A 15,104-nucleotide genomic window follows, 5' to 3' on the forward strand; every position below is an offset into this window, starting at 1 on the left:
GTACAGGAGCATTGCGTAGGCTTCTCAGACACAGACAGATAAAATGAAAAAGGCACTATTGCACTATTGCACTATTGTAACTTCTGAAACTCAACACCAGAATGAATACGTGAACCAGAATCTTTCTTCTTGAGTCTTATATTCTTAAATCTAATTAGATAATAGAAATATATTATTCTTTTTGTTTCGGGGATTTGTTATTTAGAGAGAAAATACATTCTGAAATTTATATAGGTAATTTCTATTTTATCATAATATGTGTGACACAGTATTTTTTTTAATTACAATTTTGAGTATCATAATCTTTCGCTAAGAAATAGGTACATCACGAGAAACTCGAAAGCATTATTGTCGCTTTTTCTCAATGCCAGTTGGATGGTTTGAAAAACTCAAAGGAAAGAATTTTGCCAAATTCACAGACATAATTAAGAATTTCAGTTTCAGTTGAAAGGCAGTGACAAAGAGCGTTACATTTGTGTGCATAATAAAACTGATAATAATGTAAGATTTATCAATGTAAAATTTAATATTTAACCAGAGCCAGACATATTAAACAAAATTAAAATTAGTATTTGATATGAGCAAAAGTAGTTTTATAGTTTAATAATAATGAAAAGTTATATTTTTGCAACAGGGGATAACTTCACATTTTTAATTATTTTCATTGCGTTATTTAAATTAAAATAATTATTTTTAAAAATTAAAACTTATGACAAAAGATCAATTTTGAACAAAAAATAATTCATTATTAACAAAAAAAGGAGTTTTCAACAAAATACTTAACATTTTAATCTAACAATTTAATTTGAAACAAAATAATGATTCTATAACCAAAAAATAATAAGTTTTAAGGCAATAGCTGAATTTTCCACCCAAATCATGAATTTTATACCAAAAAAAGACAAGATTTCGACAAAATCGTTCAATTTTGAACCAAAAATATGAACCAATAAGTTTAAAATTCTAACCAAGAAGATTTAAAGTCTATCAAAAAAGATAAATTTTCGGCAAAAACTGGAATATTTGTATTTTCAGTTTAAAAAATCAATTTTCAGACCAATTTTGTATTTTTAAAAGGAATTTAAAAATAATAGTTAAATTTTCAAACAAAAAATAAATTATACCAAGAAGATTGATAAACATTCTAGCACGAGATAAAGTTTTTTTTAAATACAGATATTATTAACTAAACAAGATGAATGTTAAACCAAACATGGAATAGTTAAATTTTCAGTCGCAAAACTTAATTTTCAATTTAAAACAACGAATTGTCAACAAAATGGTTCAATTTTTAGCAAAGAAATTAAATTTCAACTAAAATAATTAATCTTCAACAAACAAAAAAATGAATTTTTAACCCAAAAATGGAATTTTCTACTCAAAAGATGAACTTTCAACAAAATAGTTAAAATTTCAACCAAACAAATGAAGTTTTGAACAAGAAGACTAAGTGTTTATCGACATAAAAAATTTCTAAAAGAAATGGAATAGTTGAATTTTCAGTTAACAAATTAATGTTCAATCAAAGAAATGAATCTTGAACCGAAAAGATTAATTTTTTAACAAAATAGGTGAGTTTACATACCAATTCTTAATGTTCAAAGGAATTTTCAATTCAATAGTTAAATTTTTCACCAAAAAGATAAATGTTAAGCCAAACATGGAATAGTTAAATTTATTTCCACTTTCAACTAAGTAGTTGAACTTTGAACCAAAAAAGTTTTTTCCTCTGAAGTGTCATCTTTTGAAGTGTAATTTATCATATTACAGATTGAAGATATAAAAAGAAACTCACATTTTAATAGAATTAGCAAACATTAACCGTTTGTGGTAAATGCTCATTTTAAAAACTATTATTTACATATAAATAATGCAATGAAAATATAAGAAAATGGTTATTTTTTGTTCATTGTGAAATACCATTTTGAATGTTAATTAACATTAAAAGCATATATTTGACAAATATTTCCAGAAAACATGGCAAATGGAATCATAGAAAATTCGAGTCCAATTCAAATAGTCAGATATAATTTTACTTTGATGAAAAGTTAATCCGAAAATACCTGCAAAATATATTTTTTATGCTTTTAAAATCGTTTTAAAATATTGAAAGAAAGATGTCGGATAATTCCACACACGGCTTAAAATATCTTGTTAATAAGAAATATAATATGCTAATTTTAAATAATTTCAAGTAAATGAAAAAAATTGTGTCATTTCTATTAAATTTACTGAAATTTTCTCGCTAAATGTAGTGCGCAGAATATTATAGTTTAGAGTAAAAATATTAAATGAAGTTGAATGTTAATTTAGATTATTTTCGTTTCCTTAAAATAAACAAAGCGTAACCAAAACGGAACGTCATTTCTACTGTAGAGTAGAGGGATAGACTCAGTAATATTGATCATATTTTAAAACCTTGGGTTCAAACATATAGTTTTCATCCAAATTTATATTGTAAGAAAAGATAGGTGGGATTTTTGTCATGAAGAACTATCAATAAAAAAATAATAATATTAAATTATACACTATTAAATATTTTGAATATAAAGTGAAACACTTCAATAGCCCTCCCTTCTATTGCCATTCCGAGAATTGAAGCCGCGCCGTAGGTAGGTATAAGAGGAACTGCGCGGGGTCTGCGACTGTCACTCAGGCGAGCAGTCAAGCGTGAAGAAACAAAAGCGGAGCGGGCTACAATGAGTTAGTTCACACTCAATGTCAGCCCCAAAATCGGCGCTATAAAAGAGTTTCGCTGTAATTTAAAAAATTATAGGATATCTGAATAATTTAACTCATTAATATATGTTGTAATTAAAGACGCCCTTAATAAAATCATTCTACGACAAAGGTTAGCTAAATTATTAATTTCTGTGTGCTTTAATTGTTTCATTAACTTTATTGAAAGTTTGCTTAGAACGCTGTGTATATGTTTGTAACGTTATACGTGTGCAATCTAGCATAGTAAGTAATAAATTAGAATTAATATTCATGAAATCATATAATTATCTAAAGTTTTAAACAACAACTATTTTATTCCCCTTTTCAAATTACACATTTCCTAAGATACTTTATATGTTCAATATTCAAACTAAAAGTTTTGGAAGACTTAAAACCATTCTTGTTTGAACTTTGATTAATTGAGAGGAATGTATTACTATATTCAATAATTTTAATATTTAAATGACACGTGTAACGAATTTCTTAAAACAATAGTTTTTTCGTTGGATTGACAGTTTTATACATATATTTATGTTAAAGAGGAATACATGAAATGCGAGACTGCCCAGACAGGTCATTTCTGTTGTTGTGGCCCTCACATATGACCATATAAAAGCGTATAATAGAGACATCGATCCAGACTTTTTCAACCACAGTTTCCAATTCAAATAACCATTATAAGGCATAATCTAAAAATCGGACTGTAACAAAAAAAAATATTCTTAATATAAAAAATCCAATCAGCTTTAATTGAAAGCCATGTGATTAAAAAAAAGAGAAAAATCCTATAATAATAATAAGGCACTTTTTACTGGTTAATAATGCTGATTTGATTAAATATTTACAGTTTACCATGATATGTAATAGTGGTTGCCCTTAATTGAATCGAGCGTCGAATTCTCTTTTATATATATTTAGAATTTAATTATCGAAAACATTTAATATAGGATAGTTATTCGTGAGCTGAGCACGGTTTACGCATAGTTGATAGTATTTTGATTAATTGTGTGAGTCACAATGATTGGGTGTCGACAATGCATTTACTGTTTTATTGAACCACGACGGTATTTACTACATTAATCGCATAATACTGAAAGTTAGCAATATCATAATAATATAATAGTCATAATAATTATTGAATACAAATTTGAAACGCTTTTCAAACCAAAATATTCATCAAAGTTGAATCTTTCAATTTCATAATTTTATTTCATTCATAACAAATATTTTTAATATTAATTTTATTTAAATCCAAAAAATTTGGCATTTAGCTTATTTGAATCAAAGTGTTTTTAGCGACTCTAAAATCTTTACGAAAATTGTTTGAACTTTTGAAAATATTTATTTTAAATCATTTAGATTTTTTGAAATTTCTTTCAATTTTTTAATACCTTTTAAAACCGTTAAAAACCTTTGAAATGCTTTTAAATCTTTGAAATCTGGTCTACTGTACCTTTTTGAAATCTCTGAAATTCTTAAATTTTTTTAATCCTAACAAAATCTTTAAAATATTTGTGAAAACTTTCTGAAATTTTTGACATACCTTCGAAATGACTGGGATAATAAAAATCTTTGCGAAATCGTTGAAAATCTTTGAAACAGTTTGAAGAATTTTGCGATTCTTATGAATTCTCCGAAACATTTGGGAAATCTTTTGGATTTTTTTTTATATTCTTTTGAAATCACTAGGCTACAAACTAGGCTACAAACAGTGCCCAGGGGTTGCCCGAAAAGGAAAGCCGAGAACGGGGTGACTGAAAGCGAAAGTTTGATGTAATTCACTTTGAGGGGGGGTCTTAGAAATTTTTGCTTATCCTTTACTTAAAAAACTCGAAAATTTGATTACATTAATGTGACTTGTTAGCCCTACTGATTTTTGAATCATCTTATTGATGTTTTAAAATTCTCGAGATGCCACTCTCGCAGTTACACCAATTTGAATTTACTTTGAAGGGTGTTGGAATTTTTCGTTGATGCCCTGATAAGAAAGATCGACATTTATCTGCAGCAATGAAAGCTGTTAAATCCAGGAATTTTTATCATATCAATGACCCACGGGATGATGTTTCAAAATCCTTGCAACAAGCTTGCAGTTACACCGATCTAAATTTTCTTCGAGGAGTGTTGGAAATTTTTGTTCATTCCCTACTGAGGAAAATCAAAAATTTTCCGCAGTATTGAAAGTTGTAGTCCCCACTAACTTCCATATAATCTCATTAAAAGCATCGGATAATGTTTAATTATCGTCAGAATGAAAATGTTCGAGGTTTAAATTAGAAAAGGTTACTTTTATCATTGATGGATGAATCTTGAACTTAATTTTCCATCCATTCTTTTTATATTCTTATAAGAGAAGGCATTAGATTTGAATAAAATTTTTCAACGTTTTGAGGCCCTCTGAAACCGAAAAAAGGTTTTTACGATTATTTCTGTTTGTATGCATGCCGAAAATACCGCAATAATTTTTTTCAGGGTTTGAAATATACATTATAAGGAACTGATTTTTGAATTTTTTAAATCATTTTCTTTAATATTCAGTGTAAAGATGTTAAAACCGAAAATAGAAAATATGCAAATACAAATAAACTATCAAAGGGTTGTCTTTCTTAAGTTAAAAAATGTATTCAAAGTTAACGCTATTTAAAATATTGTTTTTGCAACATGATTGACTGCTTCTATTGAAAAATAGTATAAATTGTTTTAAGTTTATGTAGCAAACTCAATAAATGGGATTTTTGATTATGTTTTGAGACGGTTCTGCCCAACTGTGCTACGAGAGTATATCAATTTTACATAAGATTTATAAGCTTTTTCGACACGCATATTGTAGAACCTTTCATAACCTCGCTATCATCAATTATTACCAATGACGATATAGAAATTTGAAAGACAATAGTTTCTTTTGTATATATGACAAAAGCTCTGTGAAATTTGGCATACAACAATACAATATAGAGTTAGAGAAAGTCAATTGACTACAAAGGAAGGGGCTGTAAACTGCATACTATATATATGAAGGACGATTGCAGGCTGCGACTTTAGGAGGGTCGTCCATATTATTCAGGTGATTACATGCAATAACACGCACGGCTGGCAACAGGCGACTTAGTACCTCAACCGTTACATATTCGCGCATTGCACCACGCCTGCAAATCGGGCAACCCACTCTACTCTCGGCAATTACCAACTTTGAAATACAAATAGATGATCTCAAATTCAATTTTTAATCATTTATTTCATGTGACAATTTTTTTAAATTGTTAGCTTTTCTTAAGTTGAGTTATTAAAATTAACATGCATTTCTTCCTTCAATAATATGGCTGATGATACGAAAGAAACTATCTCTTTAAATCTTGCAAGTGGAAATGTGCTCTCTCACTTACTTTGTTATTTTTATAAATTAAAGACAGTTCTCAAACTTACGGAAATACTAAGTTAAATTTAATTTAGGCAATACTTGTGTCGCTTCAAGCAATCCTAATTCTTCGCCTTCATCTAAAAAAAGCTCTATGGCCTTTCTTGAATTTGTCTTAATGTCAACTTAAAATTTTTACCATTAAGTCCTTTGAATAAATCTTCTAACACAAAAAATTGAATTTCTGTCAAAGCAGTCGCTTTATTTATCAATGATAACTTATTACATACCATTTGCTACAGAGATACTAATAAATTGAAAATATTCTTATTTGCCAGGAATTAGCCAGCACTGCACCTAATAAGATTTTTAGTTTTGTCTTACTGTCAACTTAAAAATTATATTATTAAGTCTTGAAATAAATCTTCTAACACGAAAAATTTAATTTCTCTCAAATCAGTCGCTTTATTTATCATTGATAACTTATTACATCCTATTTTCTACAGAAATACTAATAAATTGAAAAAATTCTTATTCGTGAAGAATTATCTAGCACCGCAACTAATAGGCACATCCATCTTTATTGTTCTACTAACAGATTTTTGGCTGAGATCAGGATTAGCGCCCTTGTAGACACGGTCAGCGAGTTTTTCAGCGGCACTACTATCCTTTACACAATGCATCTCGACGTTCTTTTCCTTGATGTTGTTGGATCTGCAGTCCCGAGAACAGGTTGGCAGTGGTCTCAACGAGAAGCAAGTCTGAGAATCGGCCTTAATAACCTTGGTACGATAAGTAGTACAATGTGATGATTTGTTGGAGTCTCGATTATGATGACCCCAGTTAGATGGAGATGAACCTCTTTCCCTTCCTGCCTCTTCATCACTAATAACATTGCTCGGTCGGCTATCATCGCGTGCACAAGGCGCTTTCTTTGCACTTTCTGCATATTTCAAGACTGGTCCTTCACATTTCTCATCAGTCACTGCCCAAGAAGCTGCAAATTCCTTTGGATGTCTCACCACGCAATTCTGAGGTGTCTGTTTATCATTGAAAGATTCACCATCGTAGTTTCCACATATTCCCCGAACTGAGTTGCGGTATTTGTCAGCAGCCTGTAAAGTAAGAGAATTTATTATTTAAAATGATCACTAGGGGATTAGTCATAAATTAACCTGAAATGATGTTAATCTTATAGTTAATGAAAAATATCAAGAATAAATAAAAATGACCGTGATCTTCATCCGACGACCGCTAAAGACAACATCGACACCATGGGACTCGGAAGTAACTTTAACAGAGCCATCATTAAGTTCAAAGATTTCAAACAGGCTCTTGCGATTTCCATCAAAGTCCCTTTCATTTGATTTTTTCTCAAAACTCCTCCTCTTAGAGACTGAAACTTTTTCTCCGTCGACAGTAACTTCCACCTGGGAATTCGGTTTCTTGAGACGAATTTCTTTAGTACCAAAGACAATGTTGAGTTCCTTCTGGTCATTTTGAGTCTCGCGGGCTAAGATAGTAGCATCCATGTCGCTGGGAATTGGGCGATCTTTGTTAGGTCTGTCAGCGTCTTCCTTAGGGAAAGTAGTCATGAACACATGCCAGCATTTTCCGAGCTCATAGGGGATAGCTTCATTGTCAAAAGTTTCAACAACTTTCCTATCGATAAAACAGGAATCTGAAATCAGAAAAGATTTTCAAAATTAAGACAAACTTATAAAATTGGTGACCCTCATTCAGGAAGAAGTTTCTGTGAAAATACCTTCAGTTTCGGCAAGAGACTCCACATCATCCTCTTCAGAAGATTTCGAAGTCTCTAAATTATCGTCGCTATCATCAAGAATGTTTTCAGGGAACACATTTTGCATCCTAACATCCATATTTGGAGCATTTATAGTTACAAAGGCACCATTCTTCCAAGTCGTTTTCAACTTAAGATCAATCCTGTTCTTGTGAGCATTTCGGGGATTGACTGTGTTAATTTCAGCAACGTTATTCATGTTATCAGCTACCATCTCTAATACCTTCATGGAAGCTTCCTTGGCACCTTTAGCCTTATCATTAAAGTCAAGAGTTACTTCAGATTCATCTAATTCAGAAGCTCGTCTCACCAAGTCTTGATAAGCCCTTGATGTCGTCTGCTCCTCTCCCTTCAACATACTTTCAATCTCTTCAGCGGCATCGGATTCACTAACTTCCTTTTGGTACTCCTTTGACTGCTTCCTCCTACCTTCAACCCTAATTTTTGCTCCAGATGAACAATCTCGACCAAAACGGATATCAGCATCAAACTCCTCAGTCAGATCCGACTTGAGAATTTCCTTATAGTCAATTTCTGGAGAATTAGGACTATTGGCTTCCAAAGCTGCGCAAACTTCGTAATCAACTTTCTCGCCTTTCCCATTGGCGTAGAATAGACCTCTAGATGATTCATCTACGTTGCTTGTGGCCATGGCTGCAGTTAATGCAAAGTGAGTTGGTTCTTTTCCAGTAATTTCTACGCTCATATCAACAACACTTGACCTTGCTGATCCGATTCCTTTGCTTGCATCATGTAAAAATTGATTTTTGCGATTTTCACTGTTTCGTTCCTTATCAGAAGGACGTGGAGCCTTTGCTCTGTTTGATCTATCATTGAATTCATCAGATCTATCGTCTTCATCTCTATTAGAATCAGACTTGCGTTTAGAGTTTTCTCTATCATTCTTTTCTTTAGATCTATCGTTGTCATCTCTATTAGAATGTGATTTGTTTCTAGAGTTTGATCTATCATTAGAATCTCTAGATTTATCGTCTTGGTTGTTATCAGACTGGGACTTGTGTTTAGAGTCATACGACAATTGAAATTTAATGGCTTGTTCAGAATTGTCCGAATCAACCTTCACATTCAGAATTCTGAAGCCGGAGCTGGAGCTGGCTTCGGAAATACGGGACATGATAGAAGGAGATTCATTTTGATGCTTAGTTGTCCATTCTCCTTGATCCTCTGCTTGTTCAAGTTCAATTTCCATGGCGGATAACCAACGAGGCGTGATAGTCTGCTTCTTGGTTTTCTGATTTCGCATAACTTGGGTGTTTGAGGAATCTTTAAAAACTGGTTTCATGCTGAGAACGTCGTGACTGGATGTGTAGGGCACGTTGCTAGCTTGCAAGGCTTTGAAGGATTCTTTTCTTTCCGTAGATTGGGCCTTTAGCTTAAGCTCCTTCTTTTTTGTGTCGACTTCAGCCTCAAGACGAATAGGCAAGTACACCTGAAAGTTCTTGTCTTCTCCAGCCATGTAGTGCTTGTGTTCAAATGGTGTCAAGAACCCAATTCGTTCCTGAATTTTCATAGAGTAGACGATTCGCATTTCAGATGATGCATCCACTTTTTTGGGCCAAGTGGTATCGGACGATTCATGTTCAGTGTTGAGTTTTGCCTTGCCTTCGAGCTTCACAAGAGTTGGCATTCTCCAGGAGTAAGTGAATGGGAATCCTGTTTCGGTTGGGAAACTCAATATCCTCTCATCAGTGTTGAATTTGTTCAAATTAAAATGCTGACCTTCTCGGAGGGACTTGGATGCTTGCTTAAACCCTGAAAATAAAACCGAAATTAGAATCTTGAAAAGAAAGCTCATGTTGAAGTGGCACAATTTGTACACGTCAAACTTTCAAAATACTTACATTTAGGCATGCGTTCCAGAGTATGATTATCAAAAGCAACAAATTGAGAAGCAAATGCAGTATCCAATGCTGCATATCCTTCAAGCTGTTGAGCTCCATCAGCTTCGATTTTCAACAACCTAGCTATTTTCTCAGCTGAAAAATGGCTGTTTTCATTATTTGAATTTCTATCTTTTCTGGAATTCGACTCGGATTCGTCATTTGTGAGTTGGTCCATCAAATTTTTCCACAAATCCTCAACACTTGACACCATCGCACCAGCTTTACTTGTTGGCAACTTCAAACTACGATAACTGTGTTTAAATGACAAAAACCATTCTTTTGGTATGATACTATCTTTTCCACCAATGTAACTAGCTTGCATTTTTACTTTCAGTTCACTGTCTAGAAGATCCTTAACAATATTCCTGGAATACTGAGGTCCGAATCTTTCTTTACTCAGAAGACCCCTAGCAGCACGAGCGTTGTTACGCAATTCCCTATCCTGAGAGCCTTTAAGTTCAGAAGCACTTTCAATTGCGGATTTTACTGCCGAACTGACATGCTTGCTGTCATCGTAGTTTGTTGCTTCAGCCAATCGCTGGAGCATTGAAGCTGGGGGGTTTGTCTTCATCAGCACTCTTACAGCTGCACAGCGAATCTCGTGGCTTTCACCAGAGTTGGCGTAAATTTTGTATGCTACAGATCTTGCAACTTTAGGATAAGTATCGGTCAAGTCATGCATTGACAAAACCATCAGGAGACGCTGATGTTTAGATGCTGGTTCTTGTTTTTCAAGATATGGTTCAAAGGCAGCAAGAATTTTCGGATGAGCGATTTTTCCAAGAGCGACAATAAGTGTTTGGATTTTGGGGCTTTTACCTTCCTTAATGGCTGATTTCAGTTCATGACTAAAGTGTGGGATATATGTCTTAAAAAGATCAGAATTTTTTCTTGAAAACATTCTTCCGAAACTATGAACTGGATAAAGATTGTGGGCACTTTTTTTGTCGACGATGGCGTTTCGAGCTAAGTCAGCAAAGCCGAGGAGGGCTGACTCTCTCAGGAATTCTTGATTTTTTGTCTCTGACATTGTGGCGAGTTTCTGAAAAGTAATAGATATCATAAGTGTGTTACACAAATTAAAAGAATAATTATGAAAACTTCATAAGATTATCTAATACTTACGAAGAACAACTCGACGTATTCAGGCGTAGGTGTCATTGCAGATTCGGCTGCTGAAGCAACTACTTGAGAAGCCTCAGCACCTTCAATTTTCTTACTTTCGATCATGTTCTTGATGGCAACCAAAGCCGGACCAGTTCCAGCTTGCGCAACTGCATCTCTGAAAGCAGCCCAGCTGTTTCTGCGAGAACTGCTCTGATCATCTGAATTAATATGATTCGAAGACTCGTATAAATCTTTCTGAGCTTCCTCAATTTGTCTGGTATTCATAGTGCGAATCAATCTCGTTAGCATTATAAACTTCTCTAACGTTTCTTCTTTAGGTATATCACTAGGATTCATAAGTTCACGCCCAATTTCATTTGCAAATTCCTTAGTTTGCTTAACTGAGTCAATTCTACCAGACATCTGAACGGAGTTTCCTTTGTTTCCAATGAAGTAGGGCAGCATGGGATTTTCAGGTGCTTCATTAAGGCTGGGTTTTCGCTGCCAGAATTCCTTTTCATCTTGGCTAGCATCTGAATCTGAGCTTGAACTGGAATCTGAGCTACTTGAGCTGGAACTGTCTTCTTTTTTGTTAGATTTTCTGTTCCAATCACCGTTGTTTTTGTTTTTATTGTTTCTAGTTTCTTCACTATTACTGGAACTATCGTATCTTGAACTAGGGCTTTTACTTGGGCGACCAGCTCTTCTCTGTTCTGGTCCAGAGAATGGGCTGTTATAACTGTATACTAGGTTTCCTGTAGACTGGGGATTGGGTGGCATTGAGAGCCTATCGGATGCTGATTCCACTTGACTGAGAGATAAACGCATTCGACTGGCAACCATTCTACGTTTACCGTCTGAAGTATTTTCTGGATTCAAAACCATTTTATTAGTTGTCTCAGAGGATTGGATTGTAAAACTCTTCAGGTCACCGGATATGATAATGCGACTGACAGATGATTTCTATTAAATGAATAAAGTTTATTAAAGAAAATTTAATCGAATCCTAATTAATAATATAGTAATAATACAATCTTGCAACAAACTTACAGAAAGAAAGTGTCCATTGTCATTTCTACCAGATTCAGAGTGGACACTGCCAACTATGCCGTAGTGAAAACTCATTCTCTGATCACATTTTGTGTAGTTCTTTGTCTTGACAATCTCAATAATATCCTGATCCCCTTTCAAATCAGGTTTAGGTACCAAGTCGTGATTTCCCAAATAAATTTTTTCTGGTAAGGGCGCGATGTCATATAAAACCTCGCACATACCACCCACAGAATCTTCCATTGTTTTGAACGTAGCATAAGGTTGTTCTCCCTCAGGTCCATGGTTGTGCTTAGACTTTTTTCTGTTTTCTCCCTGTGTGTCGACTTGGAGTTGACTGGCAATACTTTTCAAAACATTCACTTCCCATGTAGGTACATCCTTATCCACGACAAGATCTCTGACAACACCATGCTTCAGTTTAATCTCAAAGGGTTTCCCTGTCATGGGAAATTCTTGGAGCCGCATCTGGTTATCTGGAATATCAGAATCCCATCCACCAGGAAGCTTGGTGTGAACTTGAGCATATTGCGCCCTTGTCAACTGTGCCAACAAAGTGTCACTGTTCTTAGGTTGGACTCTGAGTGTCCCTTTCATCAAAACTCCGGCGTACTGGTCATCTGTTGAGCGTTGGCCATGCTCAGCCATGGTTCTACTTCTGACTTTGAAAGTGTATTCTTTATCAGAGTTCCATCCATTGTGATTGGCTGCAACTGCTCCTGCTGTTATAATTTATATAATAGAAAGATTAAAAGATTTTTTAAATTATTGGATAATTCAGATACTGGATAACTAATCCAATGAATAAATAGAAGCAGAAATTTAAATACAAAAAATTTAACTCGAATAAAGTCAACTTAGATCAATTCAATATTATAGATATTCTTTATTCAAATTAATTTTCCAGCTAAGCTTCTGAATAGAAAATATAAATTGAATTACTAAGAAACTATTTTTTATTCTGTTTCGTTAAGATCGTATTAAAACACAGCAACTTTCGAGTATATTTTGTATGACAAAATGAATATATATAATTCAATTTGAACTTTTTAAATGACTCCTATGATGAATTTTACTTACCAAGGAGCAGTAGGATTGCCAGAGTCCACATGATTCGACGAGAGGATGTCTGATGTAGAATGGCAAACTTAGTGACAATTCTAAAGTATTTATATCAAACGTATGCTGTCTCAGCATGACCCATTGATCGAGAAACTATTAACCAGCTTTCGTTTATGAAGTTGATAAAATGTAATACAATGTACGCGCGCAAGGCTTTTTTTTGACCCGGGTGATATCAACTACCGGATAATGATGAATCATTTATTTCGCGTTTTCTGAATAATTGCCATAACATAGTACAGCTATTGGCGAAAAGTTTAAAAAATGAGAGGTCATCAGCCTAGATATTAGATTGCAAATTCTTTTTGAATCTTAAGACACTGTCATATTTTTATTTTATGAGAGTTTTTTCACCAATTATTTTCTTAGTTCGTGCAGAAGAGTTAGTTGACATGCAGTGGTTTATGCATCAGGGACGGAATTAAAATATGCAGATTGTGTTGATTTAATATATTATTTCTTGTCGATATTTTTATTTAAAAAGTGGAAACTAGAATAGAACAAACTAATGCAATTTTTTATGTCTCAATAAAGTTTTTATTTTTTCTTGAAGCAGTTTGAAAGAAATCTTTTTTTATTATGAACTTTGTTACTAGTTATAAAATAAAATATTTCTTATCAATTATTTCTTATAACTTAGATATTGCATTTATACTAGGATTCTCAAAAGTCTTAAAAATTCAATACTGAAAGTTTTTTAATATATGTACTTTAACTAAACATATATTTTATTTAAAGTATTCATGATTAAATTATTTTACATTAAAGCCTTTGAAATTAGAAATTTACCTTTGAAAGTTTTTAATTCTGAAGAACTTAAAATACTCGATGGTCTCGAAATTTTACCATCCTGAATATTACAATTTTTAACATTGGTTTTTAAAAAAATAATCACTTAAAATAGAATGTCTTAAAGATCCGAGAATTTAAACAATAAACCCCATCACTGTCAATGACACATATATGGGGGGAAATGTCGTGCCACTTAATCCGATTTACTTGTTCTTGTGTAAATAATGGTTTTTGGGGTCACTGAATTCAAATCTGATGTTGGAATTTCAAATTAATAATGGTGAATTTAATACGGCAGACATTAATTATTAAATATATTTGGTCCTTGATCAAATGGGTGATAATTAGGTATTTGCAGTTGCTGATTTCAAATATGATGTTGGATTTTTTAAATTAAAAATAGCGAATTCCATATTTCGGACATGAATTATTAAAAATGTTTGGACCTTGCTAAAATTGGTGATACCGATATTTTTGGGGTTGCTGAATTAAAATCAGTTCCCCAAAGCCTAAGCTTCACGAATTTCATCAATATTCAAACTTTTTTTTTAATTCATGGTCCGAACATGTTTAATCATTCATGTCCGCCATATTGGATCTACCAAATTTTATCCGGACAAAAACATTTTTAATATTTTATAACCGCCATATTGGATCCGCCATTTTAAATTTCGTAAATACATCAGATTTTAAATCAGTAACCCCAAAAATCTAAGTACAACTAATTTTATCCAGGTTCAAAAGTGTTTACTATTTCATGTCCACCATATTGCATCCGTCATTTTGAATTTTGAAAATCCAACTTTAGATTCAGGTTCAACGACGTTACAAACTTCTCGAAAACATTTTTAAGGCACAAAAAATATGAAAAAATCCAATATTTTATTTTGCGTTAAAAACTACGCAAGACACGAAGGAAGATGAAAAGAAAAAATTGTGCACCTAAAATATATCTACTAACAAATACAACTTCAAAAATTTCATAACGCAAAAGAGAAATTGGTGACGATTTAGCCGCGAAAAAGAAAGAAAATCCCATTTTTGCAGGTATAGCTTTGGACCAACATAATACCCACAAAATTCAGAAGGAAACGAGCTATATGCCATGAAGTCAAGAGAGGGAATTTGTTTCATTCAAAACTTGCTGCAAAAAGACACTCTTATAAATTTTAAAGTTCCCTACGTTTCGTTGAGAAAGTTTTTATTTCGATTCCATGAAAATGTTTTTTTCTTTTCATTTCTGTTCCGG

The 15,104-nt window shown here is 33.0% G+C and overlaps 1 protein-coding gene across 1 annotated transcript; it reads right to left on the reverse strand.

Moving 5' to 3' along the window:
• Nucleotides 1–6,449: 6,449 nt before the first annotated feature.
• Nucleotides 6,450–13,075, reverse strand: LOC117181614 (vitellogenin-like). The gene is made up of 7 exons (XM_033374477.1): nt 13,022–13,075; nt 11,942–12,663; nt 10,910–11,854; nt 9,743–10,826; nt 7,842–9,653; nt 7,309–7,757; nt 6,450–7,191 (listed from the first exon to the last, which is right to left on the reverse strand). The coding sequence occupies exons 1-7, from the start codon at nt 13,050–13,052 to the stop codon at nt 6,622–6,624; spliced, it is 5,613 nt and encodes a 1,870-aa protein (XP_033230368.1). The 5' UTR covers nt 13,053–13,075; the 3' UTR covers nt 6,450–6,621.
• Between the last annotated feature and the right edge of the window lie 2,029 nt (nt 13,076–15,104).

This window comes from Belonocnema kinseyi, chromosome 10 (genome assembly GCF_010883055.1).
Source record: "Belonocnema kinseyi isolate 2016_QV_RU_SX_M_011 chromosome 10, B_treatae_v1, whole genome shotgun sequence".
Classification (NCBI taxonomy): Eukaryota; Metazoa; Arthropoda; class Insecta; order Hymenoptera; family Cynipidae; genus Belonocnema; species Belonocnema kinseyi.